This window comes from Paroedura picta, chromosome 11 (genome assembly GCF_049243985.1).
Source record: "Paroedura picta isolate Pp20150507F chromosome 11, Ppicta_v3.0, whole genome shotgun sequence".
NCBI lineage: Eukaryota > Metazoa > Chordata > Lepidosauria > Squamata > Gekkonidae > Paroedura > Paroedura picta.
The window spans coordinates 30,278,894-30,302,645 of NC_135379.1; the positions used below are offsets into that span (position 1 = coordinate 30,278,894).

Genomic DNA, 23,752 nt, shown 5'->3' on the forward strand with positions numbered 1-23,752 from the left:
ATCTGTTTACAAACCAGAGCAGCTGGGCAGGCCCGGGGTGATTTTCTATCAAAGCAAAGTACCGGATCTTTATAGGCATCTGGTTGTTTCTGAATAGGTACTTTAAACCTATACTCAGTCTTCAAAGAAAGATCAAAAGATTTTATTACTTCTCAACCAGTGCATTATTTCCACTTACGACTTTATTGTTTGTAAATTTGCATTATTAATAGCACAGGTGCCAATTTACTTCTTGGTTTTCTCATTTCCAAAATAAAAAAAAAATACTCTTTAAATCTATCCTGAGATACCTTTATAGTATGTTACAATCTTATCCTTCATTCACTTGAGATTAAACGCCCCTGAAATCAGCGGATTGAAGCTGGCTGAATATATAACCATTTCTCTTAGCTAGGCTATGGGTGAGGCTGCAAGTGGCCATCAACAAGAGAGATGGACGGTAGATAAGAATTTCAAGTATAATAAAGAGGAAAAGTAAAAACCCATGCATGCAGGATTTGAGAAGCTAGCCTAAAGTTCATGTTAGAGTTGAGGTTATTTTGAACATGTGCATTTTTCACAGCTTTATGGTTACTGTAGTACCCTCACCACCTCCTGTGATGGGGGAGGGGAGGAAAATTGATTTAACCTACTGTGCAGATAGATAAAAAAGAAAGAAATTCAACTCAAGGTCACAACAACAACTGTGCAGCTGTAAGGCTGTTTGACTACTTTTTAAGATGGACAGCAAATAGGTGAACAGATTTGAGACTCAGCTGATGAGTGATTGTGGTTGCTGAATTTGGTAGGTTTGCTGTGACGTTCACAACATCCTTAACTTGAGCAAAATAGAACTGCAGTACCCCTTCTTTTCATATGGTGTTTTACTGAAACCCAGCTAGCCAACATTGGTCCTGACATATCTTGTTTTCCGATTACCAGCTGGACTCAAACTTCCATTTCTATCCCCTCATTCAAGGCTTGCCAGAATCCAGGCACCTTTGATGCTGAAGGATCATCTGTCTTACCACAAAGAGTTTTCCTTATGTTTCCTTCACTTGAGCAATCTGCTCCAACTCAGTATGGCTATCCTATTTCAGTATCTAAGTCCTGTTACAAGACTGCTTCAAGTGAGAATGCACATGGTCATCTGAATCGATATCACATCTACCAGCAATATTTTACCTTGGGAGGGGAGGGGTGGGAGACAGGACTTTTGGCTTGCTATGGACGTATGGAAACTTGTCCTGCTTCTGTATTGTTTTTTGGTGTACGTACTGGAAGTTAAAGTCCTCATGAAAATCATGCCAACCCGTACATCCAACAACTATGCAACTGATAACTGCAGCTCTTTATACTGAGTATATCAGTTACATCCTACATAAAGTATACTAAAGCATTTTTGAATGGTTCGAGAACAAAATGAAATAAGTATAAATTCTGAAAATATGGATTTCCTCTTGCCAAAGGAATGGGATGCAGTAAATGACTACTTTTGGTTTTATACTATAAAAATGCAACTTCGAAATGCTGATAACCTCATTGCAAATCTATGTTACATGCTGGTTTGCATCAAATCTGGTTTTCTTGACCTATCTTTATATAAACAAAGAAAGTAATCTGTGCACGTCTGCAAACCCAGCAAGCATTCCCAAACCAATACACTGTGTGTGTGTGAGAGAGAGTGTGTTTCTGGCAAGCCTGAATGCCCCCTTCCCATCTTCTTGGCTCACAAGCTATTGAAAAATCCAACATGACTCTCACAGCCAGGGTAACACATTAAACATACACTTGTCAGCTCAGTTGTGTACATATGCAAAACAGCCAGGTCTAAAAAGCTTAATTCAATCCAAACTGGAAACCTATAGTTGAATTAGGCCATAAACAAAAGCTGAATTTAAGCAAGCCACCAGGTTCCTGGCAACCAGAACTAAAAACTGGACAATGCTGCCAAAGCTGTAGCCTCAGGGGACTGCTCCGGAGACTGGAAATTTTGGCAGGATCTTTATTGCTCAGACTTCTGTGCTACATTTTGCAAGAAAACTTCCTGTTAACTAAAATGTGTTCACAAACAAAGTTTGTTGGAGACTTTTTGCTCTCGTCAGATTGTGGTTGATTCACGTTAACTGGTTTAAGGTAAAAACTACATTAATTGGAGCACTTGGCTCTAGGCACAGTACGTTTCCCTTTCTTTCCTGCTGTGGGTAATGAATTGTGAGCGAAGACAAAATGAAAAGCGGAGCTCCCATGCTCAGTAATAGATGAACAGGACATATGGAAACTGATTCACAAGGGAAAATAAATTTGTTAGCATGAGTTCTGCAGAAAACTGATATGCTGCAATTCTAGCTTTCCTTAATAGTTTTCTGCTGAGTGAAATTGCTACTTGGGTCAAAATTAAATATAATGTTGTGGATCTGTAATTGGATCTCCTGATGTGTTATTTAGCTTCAAAAACCTGAAGGAGAGACCAGATGTGGATAGGGTTACCAAGCTCAAGGTGGGGCCTATATTTCTCCTGGAATTACTACTGATAACCAGTCTACAGAGACCAGCTACCCTGGAGGAAACAGTGGGCGGACTCAGTGGGTGTTCCATAACACTGGGATCCCTCCCCTCCTCACATTCCACCTTCCTCAGGCATCTCTCCCAAGTCACCAGGAAGTCCCCACGCCAGAGTTTATTTATTTATTTAGATTTTTATACCACCCATTTCTTTGCAGCTCTGGGCGGTTTGGCAACTCAAGATGTTGAAGGCATGCCTGTTAATTCTTGCCTATGTACCATTACCTTAATTAAGAGAGACCTTCTAGGTTGCTTTAGACCCTGGTAGACAGCAAGGAAAAAGACAAGGCAGGAATGATATATATGCTTGTCTTTCCATTCCACAATGTCAGGAAGAGTGAGAAGGCAAGGGAGAGAGCACAGGGAGTACTACTGCAGAAGCCTGCTGACTGGAATCTAAATCTAATCATTTTGAGGGGCTGTAGCTCAGTGGAAGAAGCTCTGCTTTGCATGCAGGTCTGTAGGTCCAGTTCCCAACCTCTCCAGTTAAAAGGCAACAGGTGATGTGAAAGATGAGACACTGAGACCTGAGTCCATGGAGAGTTGCTGCTAGTCTTGAGTATACAGCATTGACTTTGATGGGACTGTTGGCCTATTTCTGTAACAGGCAGCTTCATGTATTTTCATGGATGTGTCCATGTATAGTGTAGACTAGAAAAGGATGACTACATTGAGCTACTCTGAAATAGCACAGCCAGTTTTATTTACCTAGATAGCACAACCAATTCTAAAGAGTGAGGCTGGAACCTACCCTTGGGATCTTCTCATTAGGCTTTAAGACAAAGCTAGTTAAAAGAGCTTGGACACTATAGATGACCTCTGTCTTATCAGTTTTAACGGTGTATTTTAATGGTTTTAATAGATAATTGGTTTTGTATAGTATTTATTGTGGCTATTTGGTTGTAAGGAAGAGTGTTTCTATGCATATGCAATACAATGGTTTTACTAGATCATTGTTTTGTATAGTGCTTATTGTAGTTTCTTACTTTGGGTGCTGTCAGGAGACAAGTGAGATGTATAAATAGCCCAAATAAATAAATATTTACTGTTAAATAGTTGCTTTAACAAAGGTGTTTGTAATACCCCCACTTTTGTGATGATTAGCTGGCATTTGCAAGAAAATATGCAGAATAATAAAAAAAAGATTATGTATTCTCATTTACTCCTAACTCAAAGGTAAAGGCTGGTAACTGATAACTACTGCACAACAAGTCTTCCTGGGATATGTAGTTCAGCAAACCTAAGCATTTAACAAGAAGACAAAACTAATTACCTCCAAATTCTAAAGAGAGAGAAGTCTCGAGATCAGTGGTCCCCAACCTCTGGTCTGGGGACCAGTACCGGTCCGTAGATCAGTCGTACTGGGCCGTGGCTCCTTCTCGTCCTCCTCCCCGGCTGCTGCCTCGGGGGCTGCCCTGCCACTCTGCCGCCGGCTCACCTTTAGTGCTCTCTCTTCTCTCCTTTATTTCTGTCTGCAAATATGCAGATTTCAGCCTAAAATTAAATAACCCTGCTTGATTCAAGAAACTAAAAAGGCAAAGAATTTTTGATATGTTTTTGTATGATTCAATTCTAGTTTCGCTCTCAATATACTTACACACTTACTTCCCTTGTCATTTTATTTCACCACTAAATTGTGCTGGAATAGCCAATTTCTGAATTGTTGGGATCAGATTTTTTTAAAAGACTTCACGGTCATGGAGGGAAGCATACACATTTCCCCAAATTAGAAAATTGAATACATTTTATGTATGCATATAGAATAGATAGATATGGGATGGAATGGATTATATTTTTCTTAGCTGGGGTGGTATGAGTTATGGAAAATGGACAGAAAAGCAAGAAGGTGGTTTTACTTCCTTGGACATCTACTGGTATTTTGCCCTTGTGGACTGTTGATAATCTATGCTGACATTTATAAACATCACCATCAGACTATGAGGTAATCAAGGATATTTTCAGCAGGCATTAAGCAACTCAAATAGTTGCTGAACAAATTTGTACTTGCCTGTTGGTCAGAAAACTTGGGGGAACCAGATAAGAACTTGGATTCTGATCTGCCAGCCCTTCCCTGTATTTTAGACTCATTGTACTGGAACACAGAAAAACTTGGGAAGGAATCGGAAGCTGACTCACATCTTATGAGTGATTAGCTTGGAAGGAACTTCTGATCAACAACCCCAGAAAAATAGCTACTCAGCTGGGGATGAGAAGCAATCCCAGCTGCAAAAGGAAGGAGAAAGAGGTTGTTTCTCTTTCCCCACTCCAAGCTACTGGCTTGTGAGCCAGAGAAAAGGGGGAAAAAATAGTTGTTCCTCTTCTGTGAGCTCAGAAGAAGCCACCTTCCAACTGATGACCATGATCTGTCCACCCCTAACAATTTTTTTTGTTGGGTTCAGAGCAAAAATTCCCCAACAGGATATCAGAAACAGGTTCCTCAAAGCTACCTGGCCTGCTCCTCCACATAGACAGGAATTGGTTGTAAATAGCCATTCATTCATTTGATTAATTAGTGTTTGAATGCCACTGGCAAATGAGATGGAAGCTGAACTGGCAGGTTTTTGAACAATGTATATGTGTGCAAAAAGTAAAACATGGAGGCCCATTTCACAGATGAAATCCAGGAACCAATGGCACTTATCAGAGATGAAGTAAACCATTCATAGCAGATAGATGGGAATACTTTTGCCTTTTTCTTCAGTATACATAGAAGATCAATTTGTTAATTCAGTTAGTGCATTTGCAAATTATTTCTATAACAATCCCAGGAGGAGGATATCAGAATCCTGTATGCTGTATACAGCGAAGGCTGATTCCAAGTTCATGATTAATCAGTTCTAATATAATTTTTTCTCTTTCAGTGTACATCCATATGGGGGAGAGATTCATGATATTAAAAAATCAATGGCATTTACACACTTACTCTGGTACTAGATTATGGTTATCAGGTTTCATACTGGTGTATTGCCTTATCATTTATACAAATAAGTAGGGAAAACATAAAAAATATACCAGTTTTTATACTCTTTGCACTTTTCTATGCAAGGCAGGTTCTTGCTTGCCTGAGCTCTTATTAGTATGTACAGAATTTAATAATACTAAAAGCAAACATGTGCACACACACACAACTCACAGTGGTCATTTGCCATCTTAAATTTTATTGGATTACAAAGAAAAGAGGTTGACTTATTTAGATTTATAATAATGCAGTAGTTGCCTAAAACAAGTGTGTATCAAGTGAGGTTAGTATACATAAATATCTTGAAAATGTGATAAGGGTAAAAAAATGTACAAAATTAGGTTAGCAAAGAATAGTGTAGAAATACACACAGAGATACAAGTGTTTTTAAACTATGCCTGCTATTTAAAAACACACGGATAAGCAGTTTTTCAATAAACTGGCATACATTTCTTAACATGACTTTCCACCACTATTCCCATGAGAAATTCACAATTTGTAATTAGGCCAACAGTAGGTTTTAAAAAAAAATCAGAAAAATTCTTAATCACAAGAACCTTCTCTCTTTCTCTTTTTAAAGGTGAAATGTTTTGTAAAACAGGAAGCTCATTTTCCAGTCTCCTTAATCACAGTTTGGTCTCCACAGCTGAAAATGATGGCGCCAGTTTTCTGTGCAAATGGTGTGCTTCTTAATGACTGGATTTTGTTTAAGACCGACTATGTTTTTAAATCAGTTATGTATACATTGTTGTTAAGCAAACTTAAAAAAAAAGACCTTTCTAACAACCCGTTGCTTCAAACAATAGATGTTAGATCCAGAAGTCTGCAACGGGTACGGGTGAGATCATGATCTTTGGACTATACAGCGTATCTGTTGAATAATCATAAGGAGGGTCCAAAGACAACTTTGTTTCTATGCATGTCCATTGACAGAAAAGGACTCACAAGCTCTCCTCCTCTCGTAAAAACTGGAACACAGATGAGAAATCTTTCTGGGCATAGCCCTTGGCACACATGATCCTGTAGACTTGGTGGGCTAGAGATCCAAGAGGGACTGGTGTCTTTGTGTTGGTAGCAGATATCTGGGCCAAACCAAGATCCTAAGATTTAAAAAAAAGAAGGGGTGGGGGAAAGAAAGTGTGAGTAGGGGAAAAAAACTTTCAAAGAAGCTGTTGCTATTACCCTATAGCAAAACTACAACCAAATATAGGGGTTGGCTTATCATAAAATCAGAGTGCTGCAGAGGGCCAAAGAATCAATTAATTAAACTTCAAGGTGACACTACAAAGTTCAACAATCCTGCACTAATCTTATGGAAATTCTGTCCATCCCTCTGGAGACTTCAAAAGTTTTAGCCCTTACCCTGTTTGGAAATATAACTTTCCTTGGGCGGTATTTGTGATGGCTGTTATAAAACTTGGCCTTCTCCATTCTTGTTGGCTCTACAGTCTTCTAGAAAAATGAAGTGTAGCCTGATGTGACATCACTCTATTGTGGGTTTTATAAACAAGGCAGAGTTGCCAGCATTTGGGAAAGTATTTACATGCACAGAACTGTCTTAACTATATTCATCATATATGTAAACGGAAAACAAGCTTTCTTGACTCAGTTCAGGCCCTAACTTAGACGGATTATCTTGCTAGTATTGTTCTTAGGATAGAAATCAAAAACAGGCTCCCAAAGACCTGGAGGTGCAGCAGAAAAAGTGTACATGGGTCCAATGAGAGGCTACTTTTTGTGGTTTGTTAGGGTTCCCCCCCCCTGCTATTTCTATTTGAGCTATGGCAAAATATATACTGAAAGACACCTGGATCCAAATTACATACCATTTGTGAGATAAAATGTGTGTGTTTTTATTACAGATCTATTGCACATATACCCTATGTAGGTGAAATTCAGGAAAGAAGATTTACAAAAACGATTTGGGTGAACGGAATTGTGATGTTCATTGTATTTTGGTTTATTTGGTTCCTTTTGCCCCCCTTAAAAAAGCACAGGTCATTCTTTGTGGTATGGAAGCAGCCAATCACTAGCTGGACTCATGCCCATCTTGTCTAATGAAAGCTTGTCTGGAAAAACTGGCTTGGATAATCAATACATCACTGAAGAGCAGAAAGAGAAACAACTTCATCTGTGATATTACAGCCCATGTTTAGGAACAACTTTAGTAAGAACTCTTCCTACCTGCAACTAAGAACATTCTTTTAAGCAGGGGTCAATTAGCTATCTGGTTAATCTACCTGCCCTAAGATTTTCATCCAAGCATTGTTCAGAGTCTTTAAGCAGCAGTCTACAGCAAGAGATTCTGTACTAATTTTGTGGGGTCCTAAAAGTGACAGGACTGAAATTACATGTATGTCTAAAATAAATTCAGTGAAATGTATCAGTTCAGAAATGGGGAAAATATAACAAAAGAGTTTCTGAACAATAGTTCTGTCATGACTCCTCAGAAGAGCAGTTCAAATGGGGCACTAGAGGAGACTCAGCAAACAAAATACAAAGAGGTGGCTTTCTAAAACAGGACTTGTGGATTGCAAACTTTCTGGATTTAAGACTTTGATATATTAGTTAGCTAATATTTATTGAACTTGGGATGGAAACAGAAGAAATAATATGTTCCATTGTATTTGTAACATGCTTTTATGGACAATTTTCAGTGTACTGTTGTTAAACCTTCAGGATTTGTAACATTAACTGTAATCTAAATAACTATTCATATAGTTTTCAGTATTGCTAACCAATTTCATGTTACTTATCAAGAGAAAAGTTTGGTACATGAAAAGCCTGATGTTAGAACAGTCCAGGAGGAAAATATAATAAAATATACTTCTAATTTATTCTATCAAAAAGCATCAATATTTCTGTACAGGCACATTTATTACTATCTATATAAGTGTATAGATATACATACCTTGGCCATGAGTGTTGTTCCAAAGCCACCTTGGTAACTGTTAGCAGAAGGTACACCTTCCATTACTCCCGGCACAGGGTTGTATGTATCGCTTGACCAACAACGGCCTGAGCTCATATTTAGGATTTTGGCCAGTAGCTTTGGGTCAAGACCTAACCTGCCAAAGGTCAAAGAAGAGAAGTGTTCATGTCAAAATGTGCTCGTCATGGGTGACTTATTTTTATATGTTGTCATCTCTCTACCTTTATGTTAAGGATTGAAAAATGATCCACAGCATGGGGTGGGGGAAGGAGGAAGAATCGTCCTTAAATTAAAGGTCATCAATTCTTGTATGCTTTTTGTGTTATTAGTTTCACCTAGCCATGTCCATGGAAAGTAGAACGCTCTTCAGAATGGAGGCATGTGCATTCTTTTAGAGCTTTGAAAACACAAACTCTTAAAATTCAAGTAGCCTTGGAAATTGGCAGAACTATTTTAATACAGAAAAGTCTTATTTCAAATTAAATATATGTTTTATATTATTTTGTGAACCGCCGCGAGCCAGCTTGCTGGGAGCAGCAGTCTATCATTCGAATAAACAAACAACCAAACAAACAAATAAATGAAAGGATAGAGGCAAGCTGCACAGCAGGAATACATCTTGGCCTTGCAGGACGTTTTGCAATTGCAAACTTTCGTTTTTTTTCAAATAAATCTATTTTCAAAATTAAATCTGTTTGGTTTTCTTTTGCTCCAGAAGCAAGACTGCACAGCACTGTGACATATGCTCCCTCTGTATTCAGAGACACGCATGATAGTTCTGGGTCAATTGTTGAGAAGGTTACTGATCCTGATAAAACAAAGCTTGTCGAAGCAGAAACATCATTTGTTCTATCGCCATCAGTGAAGGGGGGGGGGGCACAAACTACCGTTCTGTCGAGGGCAGGCTGTAAAAGAAGGAAAAAATGTAGCAAAAATATTTTAATACTATAGGCTTTTGAAGCTAGTACGATCCTGCGGTTGTTGCTAACCAGTTGCAAAGTGCCACTTTATAGCAATTATACTGGCAACTGTAACCAGAAGCAGCAACTTTCAGAAGTTGGTTTCACATTTAAAACTATTAAGCCCTGCTGTACAAATATTTGCATAACAAGGGATAAGAAAATAAGCCTTAGAAAAGCAAGGGATCCGCATTTATTGTAGTCACAACACAACATGCTAATGAGGAAAAATAAGAGCAGGGACTATCTTTATAACACAGCGTCCAGAGTGCTTTTCACTGAGTAGAACTTCTTGTGCAAGCAACATTTAGTTTTAAAAGACTTACTAGGCCAATATATTGCTTGTAATAAAAACAATATTTTCCTTGCTATATAGCAAGCAGTGCGGCATGGAGTAATGTATTTAGCATGCTATGTAAAATCACACAGGAAAGGAAGCCTTCTGAAATCATTCCAGGGCCAAGCGTCACAGGCACTCTTATCATAGAATCATAGAGCTGGAAGGGGCCATACAGGCCATCTAGTCCAACCCCCTGCTCAACGCAGGATCAGCCCAAAGTGAGTACCAGTGAGTACCTCTTTTTTATTATAACATGGCCATTTCTGATGCTCCCCTATACTTTCCCAATCTTTTATCATCATCCTTAATATTTTAAAAATACCATAGCTTGTTATCTGACTTACTCTTTTCAGGCTAGCCTCCAATCATAGGGCTGAGCCACTATTAACTGGAAGTTACTTTTCTGTCCTTTTGTCTTTTCAAAGGAGAAACGTTTGGGTTTTGAAACAAAATATAATGTTTTCTGTTTTATTTTTCAAGTGATCCACAAAGACAAATAGCCATGGTTGTTGATAATTTGATGTACTTGAAATGGGGGTGTTTAACACTACACTGAAAATCATGGCCACATGAACCTGCCGTATACTGAATTGAACTCCATCAAAGTCCGTATTGTCTACTCAAGAGTGGCAGCAGTTCTCCATTTCACATCACCTACTGCCTTATACTTTACAGTGGGGATGCAAGGGATTGGACCTGGGACCTCCTACATGCAGGCAGATGCTCTACCACTGAGCTACAGTCCTGCCCCTCATCATGTTGGGTACCCTAAATCAGTGGCCCCCAACATTTTTCCGGCTGGGGACCGGCGGGGCAACTGCCCCACCCGTGCAGCGCGCATGCGCAGCTGCACCCGTGCATGCGCGATGCGTGGCCCTGATTCCCTCTCCCCCCCTCCCGCAGTAAGAAGCTTCCCGGGCCGCAAGCTCGTAGCCCGGGGAAGTTTTTTACTGAGGGGGGGGCGGGGAGAGGGAACCGCGGCCCGGTGCCCTGGCCTTCGTGGCCTGGCACCGGGCTGCGGACCGCAGGTTGGGGACCACTGCCCTAAATCAGTGGTTCTCAACCTTCTTAATGCCGCGACCCTTTAATACAGTTCCTCATGTTGTGGTCATTCCCAATAATAAAATTATGTAAGTGTTCTTTCACAGAAATTAAACTGAAACTGACTAATGGCATGAAGATCCATTGTTCCTAATTGTATATAAATTGGTTTTTATCCAGGGATTCTCAGTTCAGCTCTGTCTCTTGTCCCACCATGCCGATCTTGCTCTTTTCCACTGCTCCAGACAGACGAATGCTGTATCTCAATCTACCCCGCAAGGATGTTGTTTGGATGGCACACCCTCCTGGCCAAGCTGCTTGCCCTGCTGCGACCCTTGTGAAAGGGTTGTTTGACCCCCAAAGGGGTCCTGACCACCAGGTTAAGGACCATTGCCCTAAAGCTTTCACATCTCTTGTTACTGGTCAGTACATGTAGATGCTATCATTATACTGTCCTCCAGAGCAAACCTTCCTTGAGTTACATTGCTCATCATTCTGATGACTTCTAGCAAAGCTTATTCCACAGATCAAAACTGGACAAAAAAAAAGTGCCCCTTAACACTGATTTCCAGTCCAGCTGTGACCAACTATTATGGCAGGATTCTCAGGGCCTTTTCGCACAGGGATCTTTGTTGCAAATTGTTTGCGGAATGAAAAATCGCCATTTAAAATAGTGGAATTCGTCGTTATGCATACCTGCCTTTGTAGTGGAATCAGTTGCGTTTTTTAGCGTTTCCCACAGGCTTCCGGTCTCGGCAGAAATCGCTAGAAAGGAAGCGCTATTGCCAAGCTCGTCCCGCCCCTGGCCGTCAAGCAGCCAATGGGCAGCCGTTAGCATGCTCCCAAACAGCCCCTTTCCCTTTAAGAAAGGTTTAAAAAAAAAAAAACCACCCATAGCAACGAATCTAGGTAGATTCGTTGCTACGGAGAGACCCATCCAGCTGCCTAATGTGAGCTGTCGTTTTATTGTATGATCGTTTGCACGCTGCCTCGAGTGATAAAAAAAAAATCCCCCCCCCCTCTCACGGGCCCGATTTTCGGCTGAATTTATTTGTAAAAAATAAAGGGACTTTATTTCAACAAACGGGCTTTTCAGTGGTTTGTGCTTAGTGACTAAAGGTGAAGGACTGAAGCCAGGGAAGCCTCTAAACAGAAAGAGGCTCGCCGGTGCGTTTATCCCCGCTCGCTCGGAGAAAAAAAAATGGCGATCGCTTCGCCGGAAGTTTGGAGGAGAGAGCCAGGGGGAGGGACTTTGAAGAACCAGCAACAATGGTAACGCACAGGTCTTTAGCGCTACTGTTGCAGATTGGTTGCAGGAGTGTATCGCTATCCGGAGGGTGAATCCACTTTTCTGGATTCCCCTGAAAGCGCCACAACGAAGCGCTTTTTGCTGATTGGTTTCAGGATTGTTGCAGATTGTCTACGACGTCGTGGGTTATGGCAAATGAGTAGCGTTTCCAAATAGCAACCATTGTGCTACTTTGAAGCCGTGCGAAATGGCCCCTATACAATGCCTGCAAAATCAAATCAAACATATTGTAAGGCGCACCCAGTTTTCAGATCTGGATTTTGAAAGAAAATGTTGAAGTCACCCAATTTTCAAAATTATGCACTCTTACGCACTATGCAGGTTTCTTCAAGAGACTAGAGACTCCCCCTCCCCAATCCTTCTCTTTTTATTCCTTGCAGCAAGTATATCATTAAAAAGAGCAAGTTAGAGGTGTTTTGCATTTCATCTTCCTGAGGATTCATCTACTGGTGCATAGACAACTGACAGCTAAAATTAGACGTGTATTAAAATCAGTTACTGAAGAAGTCTTCTGTCTTCTACTGTGCCCAAAGCTTGTAATGGTCTGAAAGCGGGTAGAATATACAGTAATTGTCATTCAGTAAGAGTCTATCCTAGAAAGTCATGCTTCAGTGGAGAAGACTGAGTTTCCATTTGAAATCAACAAATTAATCCAAGACAGGTATCTGAAAGGGCAAGTTTAATAGGAAGCAGCTACTGGGCTCTCAACCATGATAAAATGTTATTGCTGTTTCCCTGTAAATTGGCTTGGAACATATGATACTTTCTGCATAAGAGCTCTATTGCTGTTCAAGAGATATACTGCTCAAGCTATCAAAACGATGACAGTCTGTCAGTCCCCATAATAACTTGCCACCGGACATGGCAACAGAATGTGCATGTGCGCATGCATTTAAAATTGCGAAGGTGTTCCACATGGGAGGGGAAGGAAGAAAAAAGCACCAATAAACCAAAACTATTTATGTTGCACCCTTTCAATAACTGGGACAGGCATACCTTCTCCATAGGCTAACAGGGAATCAGAAAGGACAAAACTAGTCATGATAAGGAAAAGTTTAAATGTTGTTGAAAATGTGAGATAACTTCTAACTACCTGAACTTGAAGGTTATAATAGATTTTTCAGGTGTTGGCCTGGAACCAAAAAGTACAGAATTTATGACTGAAATCTTTAAAAGAGTCTTAAGTTTTTAGATCTCTCTGATTTAGAGATCTGGCTTTGGTCTTCTCACAGCTTGGATAAGTAGCTGCACAAGTATCAGTGCAGCTACTAATCTGAACCAAGCTGCTAGGATAAATTAATTTGCCTTGCAGGGGAATACCTTTTGCCACAAAGACACGGACACCTTCTCTTTGGCTTTTAAACAGGCCACAACTTTAATAACAACCAAAGTGTTGGAACGCAATGGGGGGGGGGAAGGAACCAGCTGTCTTGTGGCCCTCCAGCCACAAGGTAGCCAACAATTAATCCAGCAGGCATGTACGGGGCCCTCCGGCACCCTGGCCGGGCTTCCCATGCCCCCAATGACCTGCTGAATGCCAGGGAGGTGACCATATTTTGGAACTCGTTGAGGCGTGAACCTCTGCCGAGTTCCCACGCCACCCAGAAATGCGGACTTTGCCTTCAAGGCTCATCCTCCATGAGCGATGGCCACCCGGCTCCGCTTACGCACAACCTCTTACAGAGGTCCCCTCACTAGAGCTGTCCCTTGTTAAGAATATCATCGTGATCATTTGCAAAAGAATATTTGTTTCAACATAATTTGCTCTTTAAATTATAGGTCACCTGAGAAGTTCAACTAGCCACGCCTCATGAGATTTGCTTGAAGCCAAAACTGGCATTGTTATATAAGTGGCAAAAACACCTAAAAGATTTAATTGCATATGAAGGTATCAAAGCTCAAGAACAGACCACATACTTTGCATGCAGTTCAGCCTGAGAAATTTCAGGTTAAGAGCTTCACAGGTACTAAGAACTAGGTAAGAGCTTTCTATGTTTGAGACCCTGGGGAAGCCATGTCCGGGTAGAGGTAATACTGAGCTAGATGATGATTCATTCCATAAAGCACTCAGTTGAACAGATGGGCCAGCAGGAAAGGCAAAACAGAAGCACATTCATATCTAATGAGTTTCAGGTTTTTTAGATACTACCTTTAGCTCTTTAGATTTGAAATGTAAGATCATAGAATAACAAGAGTTGGGAGGGATCTCCTGGGTCATTTAAGTCCAACCCCCTGCACTGTGCAGGACACTCATAACCCTATCACTCATCCGTAACTTGCCACCCCCTTGAACCTTCACAGAAATCAGCCTCTCTTTCAGATGGCTATACAGCCTCTCGTTAAAAACTTCCAAAGATGGAGAACCCACCAGCTCCCGAGGAAGTTTGCTCCACTTAGAAACCGCTCTAACTGTCAGGAACTTCTTCCGGATGTTTAGATGGAATTTCTTTTACATTAATTTCATCTCATTGGTTCTGGTCCGTCCCACCAGGGCAAGAGAGAAAAACTCTGCTTCATCCTCTATATGGCAGCCTTCTAAATACTTCAAGATGGTTATCAGATCTACTCTGTCGTCTTCTCTACAGGCTAAACAGACCAAGCTCTCCCAACATTTCCTCATACGTCCTCATACGTCAAACCCCTCACCATCATTGTTGTCCTCCTCTGGACACACTCCAGTTTGTCTACATCCCTCCTCAACTGGGGTGCCCATAACTGAACACAGTACTCCATGTGAGGCCGAACCAGAGCAGAGTAAAACGGTACCATCACCTCCCATGATCTCGACACAATACTCCACTTGATACAGCCCCAAATCCCATTTGCCTTTTTAGCCACCGAGTCACCGTGCTGACTCATTTTCAGTGTATGGTCTACTAAGTCTCCTAGATCCTTTTCGCACATACTAGGCATCTGCTTGTTTAAACCTTTTTACAACTTGATAATTTATTCTTAAAAGCATACTACAGAATAAAGAATAGTAATGTTGCAGATGCGATTTGCAACCTATAAACTGGTGGGTTGGGGGGCGCTGCAGGGAATTACATGGAGAGGGAATGACAATTCGGAAATTCCCTCTCCCTCTCCCTACCTTGTGCCTTTCCAGAATTCCCTAAGCATTCAGGATTGGATTTCTCCTTCCACCCCTCTTCTTTTTATCTGCTCTCAACACCCTATTCTTTTGATGGGTGGTTCCATACTTAGGCTTTTCTTGGCAAGCAAATCACTGCTATTCCAGTGTTAGCTGCATGCAGAATTACCATGGAGGACCCACATGATAGTGGACACTGGTGCCATTGAAATGATATATCTCATAAAATTTCCCATCCACAGAGGGAGTTTCGTTATATTATCATCATAAATCCGCTTTCCTTGCTGTTCACTGATCCTTGCAGAGAGAGACCTCCCTTTTCTTCCCAGTTTGAGTCAATCAACACTATTAAATCATGACAGCATATCATGACTTTCCTATTCCCCTCTGCTTCCCCACTCCTCCATCAAAATGACATGGCGTTATCATGGATTCCACCAAGGTTCTCCAAGCTAGGCATATATTTGCAGCTGTTGTGCTCCAAATGCAGCACCTTATCCTTGATGTGACACTCCATACCACTCTTTGTATGGCCCTGGGTAGGCATTTCTTTGGAGATATAATGAAAGGAATCCATATTATGGTGACTGTTTCAAAGCGGCTGCTGAATTTCCTTCTCTCCCCAAGGGCCGAGGAGATCTACAACTTCCAGTGACACAAGAAAATACCTTGCCTGGTATTTTCCTCATGACACAACTTACAGGAGTATCTGCTAATGGCATAAATAGAAATGGTACCAGTTCTCTACAATGGATTGTGACAATATTTTGAAAGCAAGCAGTTCAGACATTGACTGCCAGAACTACGCATTTATGCCATGCAACCAAAACATGGGGCAAAAAGTAGCACAAAGACTATACTAGGGGTAGTCAACCTGTGGTCCTCCAGATGTTCATGGACTACAATTCCCATGAGCCCATGTAGTCCATGAACATCTGGAGGACCACAGGTTGACTACTCCTGGACTATACCACAAAGGTTGTACAGCTATTCCACTCAAATACAAAAGTATCATAACAAATCAAGTCTTAGAAAAATTAGGATGGCAACTGGAAAGGAATGGAAGAACAGTGATGAACTCTGTTTTATGAAGGATGGTTACTGAGTCTTTGTCAGACTTTAAAGAGTTCCCTCTCACAATTTTGTTTTGTTTAAATGAATGAGTCATTTCCACCCGTACCTGGGGAATATACCAAATAAGCAGAGCCCCTATCTTGTCTGTGGGAAGACTCATTATGTGACTTTTATCATGTACATGAGAACCAGGGTAGTGTGGTGGTTAATATCGTCAGACTCTAATCTGGAGAATCGGGTTTGTTTTCCCACTCTTAAACATGCAGCCAGCTGAGTGACTTTGGACTAGTCACAGTTCTCTTAGGGCTAATCTCGCAGAGCAGTTCTGTTAGAGCTGTCTCAGCCCCACTTACATCACAGGGTATCTGTTGGGGGGAGAGGTAGGGAAAGGTGTTTGGAAGCTGCTTTGGGACCAGCTCTTCTCTTGTGCTTTGACCACCGTCAAGAGTCTGGGTATGATCCTGGATGCATCCTTATCTCTGGAGACCCAGACCACAGACATTGCTCACCAGGCATTTTGTCATCTACACCAGACACAAAAGAGTGCACCCTACCTGTCGACATCTGACTAAGTCACTGCGATTCATGCAACTGCCACCTCCAGACTAGACTTCTATAACTTTCTCTACATAGGGCTGCCCTTGAAGCCGCTCTGGAAACTCCAACTGCTCCAGAATTCAGTAGCTGAGGTCCTCATGAAGTCACCATGGAGAGCACGGATTACCCTTGTGCTCTCCCAGCTGCACTGGCTCTAGATTAGAGAATGAATCAGGTACAAGCTTTTGAGTCTGGGGCCCTAAATGGTCTGGGGCCCTTGTATCCTCAGAACTGCCTTCTCCCTTACAGCCCCCAAAGAGCACTAAGATCAAGCAGTCAAAATCCAGCCAGGGTCCCCAGCCCCAAGGAGATAAAACTGGCCTCAAACAGGGCCAGAGTTTTTTCAGCCCTAGTCTCAGCCTGATGGACTGCTGGGCCTGAAAAGATCAGGGCCCTGCAGGATCTTAAACCATTCTGGAGGGCCTGCAAAACAGAGCTTTTCTGCCAGGCCTATGGTCGAGGACAGGAAACAACTTGGGATGCTGGCTTCCCTGCCTGAAAATCCCTCCACTGCCAGAAAACCCCTCCAAGCTCTGTTCAACCCTCATAGTCTTAAGTCATAAGAGGAGATGGTTTTTATATTAATGTTTTTATTGTTAATAATTGTTTTAAAGTCTGTTGTCAACCACCCTGAGCCAACCAGGAAAGGACAGCATATAAATAAAAAAATTATCATGCACCCAGCCAATATATTATTAGATACAATAACAAGGTGGAAGCCTGAAAGAAATCAAGGGAGATTAAATAACAACTTGGAAATCCTCCCCACCCTTCAAACCTCTCCCTCCAACACCACCTAAGCTTTCCTGGGTTTCAGCAAGCTCATTTCTCTTTTTATAACGGCCAGTCAGATTATTGCAACATTTGTTCCTTTTATCTAGAGTATTTCTTATAGATTTTAGGATCTAAAAAAGTTTAATTTACAAAATCACTTTCCTACATACTTGGGAGGTCCACCGGACATACCTAGGCTGCTCCCTTAACTGTGGGTGACTCCACTGTGCTGCTTTTGACATTTCATATAGTGATACTTTGAGGAACGCTTTAAAAGTTTGGCATTAATGGGTGAGGATTTGTATAGATATCCAAGGATATGATGGAACTGGTGGCTAGGGATGAGCCAGGAGGACAATGAGCCATAGCCTTTTTTCTTGCAGATCAAGTTGTACAGGTCTAGAAACACAGCATTCCTCAACTAATAATCTAAAAAGTGGGCAACAGTTGTGAATTATCCAAGGCATATAGGGAATCCTCCTGTACATGCAACATCCTCATGATCTTTTATGCATGCAGAGTTAAGAAACTGTAGAACCTCTTTCTTCAGGCTGAACTGAATATTCTTTTTGCACCCAAAAATTGCTAGTGCAGAATTTTTATACTCTCTCACCTAAGCTACTGGGGGCAGGAGGAGAGGAAAGAGGTGGGTGGGTATGGCTGAGAATAATTAGCACAGGATTGTTTTACCAAAGAACCTGAAACAGTAGATCTTCTCTCGATCTATCCTTTTGAGGCTGAGATTCCTGGATGCCAGTGGCAAAGTTTAAAGAAAGTTTTTGGAGAAGGATGCTTAGGGCAGCAGATTCCATAAGAAAATTTGTCTCTGCCCTTCTTTTCACAGCTTCATTCTGGCATTCTGCTGCAGTGCAATTCATTAATTTGCAAAGCTCAGCCGCAATGTAGAGGAGAGGAAAGCCGGGATCATCTCTAGGACTGCTGGATGACATGTGGAGTAAGCTTCTGTTCATTTTTGATTTCAGGGACTGAGCCTGGGTATGGGCAGAGGTGTGGCTTTATATGGAATTATGCCAGCAGGATTAGCGCGGGATGTGGCATATTATGATGTTTGGTTTATGTTTATATAAATTGTATTTTTGTGAATTTTATAAGTGTCTTTGGGTCCCCAGTGAGGAGAAAAGCAGAGTAAACAAATGCATAAATATGCTGCATCAAAGAATTGAGGCTTTTGAAATCTGGTGCTGGAGAAGACTCTTGCGAGTCCCTTGGGCTGCAAGGCGAACAAACCAGTTAGTCCTAGAGGAGATCAGCCCTGACTGCTCCTTAGAAGGCCAGATCCTGAAGATGAAACTCAAATACTTTGGCCACCTCATGAGAAGGAAGGACTCCCTGGAGAAGAGCCTAATGCTGGGAGCGATTGAGGGCAAAAGAAGAAGGGAACGACAGAGAATGAGGTGGCTGGATGGAGTCACTGAAGCAGTAGGTGCAAGCTTAAATGGACTCCGGGGAATGGTAGAGGACAGGAAGGCCTGGAGGATCATTGTCCATGGGGTCACGATGGGTCGGACACGACTTCGCATCTAACAACAACAACTTGCTGCTTTGGCTGGCATCCCACAGGACTTTCTCCTGACTTCCCCGTTCTGTCGCACTGCAAAATGCCTTCAGAGATGCTGTAACAGGGGGTGGGTGGGAAGGGACCCCCAAGACCCAGTAAGGGGGTTTGGACATCTGTTGTTGGAGGGGAGTATTGGTGAACATCTCCTTCCCCCTTTCTCAGGACAATTTTGGCAAGATCCAACCCACTGTTAATATGGCTCTTCTATATCCATATGCAGCTTTCGGGAGGCTTTTAAAAGAACTGAAATAGATTGCATCATTTTGTTCAAAGAATAATTAAAATGGTAACAAAAGCAATTCATTAAAATTAACTATGCACAATAGCATAGTTTTGATATTGCATCTGCGGGTGCTAATTTGCTAGCCCTAAGGAAGCATGCCTGGCCTCGACTTTCATTCCTGGCCCAGAGCTGGTGGAATGAACTCCTGAAAGAGCTAAGGGCCCTGTTGGAGTCATCACAGTTCTGCCAGGCCTGTAAGATGGAGCTCTGCCACCAGGTCTTTGGTTGAGGCCAGGGCTAAGATCAACAGGGCCACTCCTCAGGTTTAGGTGGTACGTTAATATCTGCATACTCCGCATACACACCCCAAGGTGGCTTGCTGTGGGGTTGAGTGGGGATTTATGCTGCCAATCTTTTTAAAATAGTTAACAGGGTTTTACGGGGTTTTATTCATTTTATGTATTGTAAACCACCACAAATCTTTTTTTTTAAGTACATAAGTGTTCTGTTCCAGTACAGCCATTCCACTGTTTCCATATCTAGTGGTAGCTTCCTATGTCCACAATAAGCCTCCCCCCCCCCCGAATCCTAGTCACTGTGTTTTTCCATGAGGGACTGCTTCTGGTTATTCTTTTGTCTTTCGCACACCTGCTTGTATGCTCCCCCTGGTTTTGGCCAAGACAGAAAAGCAGGGAATTAGATCCTAGCTGTAGTTCTATAGTTTTCATGTTGCCTATTATACATCTCTTATTCCTCCCCAATGCGTTTTCCATAAAAATTGAAAGCCACTAAAAATGAGACAGTTTCCTAAGTAAATCAAGATATGACCACATGAATGTTAAGTTAATTATTTACCAAGCCCATATTCTGATCAGAAATAGTCTATTACCCTGCTTTTTAATAAGCATTTTTTTAATCTGAAGATTTAACAAAAAATGGAAAAAAGAATCTACCGCATGCTTTAATTAAACATGCCGATGACATAAATGGAATATCAATGCGGGTACATCATGATAATATATGCTGCTGGGAAGAATTTACTACAAGGGGATTCATACTTGATGATACAATTTTTCCACCTTGCAAAAGCTCTATAAATTGTAAATGCTATATGTATTTTATTAGGGAACAATTCTGTCACTTCAAAAACACACTTGTCAACCCAGAGGAAATTGATAGCAGAAGCATTCATTTTTAGTGGTTCTAAACAACTTGAAGAGTGTGTGTGAGTGATCACTTGCAGGTATGTGTGTGTATGGATGCACAAGAAACTAAACTACTCTATTTTGTTAGCAAAGAATGCTTGCAGTAAAAATTTAAGACTACAGGGATTTTCACGCATCAGAAGAAAATTACATGCTGGATGCAGATTCTTTTCTAAACACAAAAGATAATGGTATGCATAGTTTACCCTTCTCTGTTTTTGACATGGCACCATTCCTTAGCATTCGAAAGCACCATTTTAGAATCCAGGCTTAGGTAGTAGCACTGGGAACTAAATTAATTTGCCCTGGCAACTGGATTTGGATATCATGGCAACTGGTGTCTGCTTTCTTGCTCCATTCAGGGAAGGCAAGAGCAGGGAGCAGCATGGGTGTTTCTGGATATAATAAACCACATTTGTGTCTGTCATGGCAAAATGGAATTTGTGGATTAGCCTGACACTTGAATGCTACCAAATAAGAGAGTTCTGTGAGAGTGCAAACAGAAAGTTTAAAAGGAATTAGAAAATAGTTCCTTCAGGCTGTGTCTTCCTACATTCCAAGTGGCTCTTCTTCCTATGAAAAAGCTATTTACATTGGAATACTTCAAACTTCATGTACAAACTTCATGTTTCCACATAAAACCATCATTCTGGGCCACTGGTTATAGTAGTTATAGTAACAAGCACAATTACATTTGAAAAAAAAACAAGAAAAATGAAAGTGGGGGCCTGAACTTAATGGAATATTTTCATGGATACAAGGATTTTGGTCTTCTGCTTCCTCTTCCTGTCTGAGATGCCCTTGAAATCCTGTTTCTGGGGAGAGGGAACTCCTAGGAACAGGATTTTAAGATGTATTATTATCTATCATGGGGGGTGAGAGGGAGAACCATAAAGTCAAACACAGTAGACCAACATCCTTGCATTCTGGAATGCTGCACTGAATCCAATACAGAGTCCAAGGCATCCCATCCCAGATCAATGTTTAACATTCAATGCTTCTGTATTTTATAACCTGAAGATGGCTGTTCCAATATCTGATACCCTGCTACGAAGCCAGCCTTCCACAATTCATCTTGTGGGTTGGAAACCAAGTGGACTTCCACTTTTATTTGTTTCATGAGAATATTAAATGTGAAACATCAAACTAAGTCCAGTGATGTCGTTCTTCTTGCACAAGAGTTTGTGCAATGTCTCACAGACACACAAGAGATGCCAAATAAACTACCTATTATAGCACTAAATTAATTATTGTGCATGCTGTTTTACAAACATTTACTAAGTAACAGTAGATGTTATTTTTCGTCTTTGGAACCCACCCAAAACATCATTCTGGCAGGACAGTAATCTTTTTGTAGGAAAACACATTTATTGTATGATGAAAGCATGATGAATGTGTTTTTCCATATGAAAGTAGGTGGACGGAGTGGGTGATGCATATATTCACAGCTATGTGTATGCTTGCATTCCAGTTCCCACTGAAGCTAGTCATGTTCTTCTATTCATTTTTTGGGCCAAGAAGCCAGCATTGGAAAATTCATAACTCTTCAGGGAATTTTTTTTTAAGTAGCAATATCCCAACTTTCATCAACAGACAGAGGACCTCATAAAGAGCAAGATGAATTGCTAACAGATTTCATCCAACTGCTACAGCTGTTGGTGCAGCTTTGTCTACTCAAGAGAGCTTGCTTATTTCTGAATATACATGACTCGTCAGAGCAGATGACAGAATGACTCTACAATATGGCAGCCAAACAGAGACAAAAACATGACCCACCTTGTGCAAGCCATTAATAAGCTCAGCTAATGGGTCTCAAGGACAATGGCCAAAATCCAGCAGGTGAACACTAGTAGGAAGTATAACCTGGGCTTCTGTAGTGTTGGCTGTGGCACAGATTTCAAAAGCTAGTTGCTTCCTTCTGTGGCCAATAATGGCAGCCAACTGAATCTGTATCTGGTTTGTTACCAAGATGAGTGTTTGATGGGTATGGGAGACAGCTGACACTTAGTGTTTCTCAAAAAGAAGAAAACTCCTGTCTATTAATGAAAAGGCTGAGTTAGAAGTGCCAACATCCATTAGCCTGGAACAAAAATGACAGAAACAGCAAGCTTGGTGTAGTGGTTAAGAGTGGTGGCTTCTAATCTGGCAAACCAGGTTTGATTCCCTGCTCCTTCACAGGCAGCCAACTGGGTGACCTTGGACTAGTCACAGTCCTGATAAAGCTGTACTCGCAGCACAGTCCTGTCAGATTTCTCTCATCCCTAAAAAACAGTGTATCTGTTGCGGGGAGAGGAAGGGAAGGTGATTGTAAGCCACTTTGAGATGCCTTTGGGTAATAATTTTTTTTTTAAACCCAGTATTTTCTTCTTATTTAGCCAAATATTTCACTTTTATACTTGTGCCCTTAAGGAGTCTGACTACAAAATCTGATTTCGCTTGGAAAAAAACTCACAAGTAGAACATCAAATATCAAATATATGGGGATAAGGCCCGTACAGCACATGCCACTCCTAATCTAGGCATCAATCAAAACTATCAAGCTTTAACACAACCCAAATTCATATTGCAGGGTAAAAAGAAAAAGTTAAACCTAGAATATGAAAATCTAGCAATACTTGTATAGTATTGCTAGTGTAGTGGTTGCAAATACCAGTGTAGTGGTTGCTAGTGTAGTGGTTGCAAATAGTGTAGTGGCTGCAAATACCAGTTATGGCTGAGAGTATTGCCAATGATGGGGGCAGGTACTGCCGTATCCCTAGCTAGCTGAATTTTTTAAAATACAGAAAATGAGGTTTTCTGCTTGAACCATACACAATGGAGTCATACATGATCGATTTTTCATTAAGCAAACCATGACTTAAAACTGTGATACAGCTTTACAATCCTCAATTACAACCATAGCATGCAATCTTAGGGGTTTTATTATGGCTTGTTAAAGATATGCTTCCCTATCATGCAGATGCTCAATTTTAAAATGTAAATGGTACAAGATATTGATAAACCAATTAGCACTGATGCAAAGCAAATTCCTCTTTTATCTCAATTACAACATGACAACTTAATAGGTCAAGATAGTCTAACATCTGAGACAAGGGCAATTCAATAAAACAACTGTATCTTGATAC

General features: G+C 41.2%; 1 protein-coding gene across 2 annotated transcripts in view; it reads right to left on the minus strand.

Moving 5' to 3' along the window:
- Nucleotides 1-5,682: 5,682 nt before the first annotated feature.
- Nucleotides 5,683-23,752, minus strand: part of HIBADH (3-hydroxyisobutyrate dehydrogenase) — a 113,511-nt gene continuing 95,441 nt past the window's right edge. For both annotated transcript variants that reach the window (XM_077303684.1, XM_077303683.1), the window contains exons 7-8: nt 8,415-8,571; nt 5,683-6,603 (exon numbers count right to left, since the gene is read on the minus strand). In XM_077303684.1, the coding sequence (XP_077159799.1) occupies nt 6,445-6,603; nt 8,415-8,571 (316 nt within the window). In that variant the 3' untranslated portion in view covers nt 5,683-6,444. The remainder of the gene's footprint in view (nt 6,604-8,414; nt 8,572-23,752) is intronic.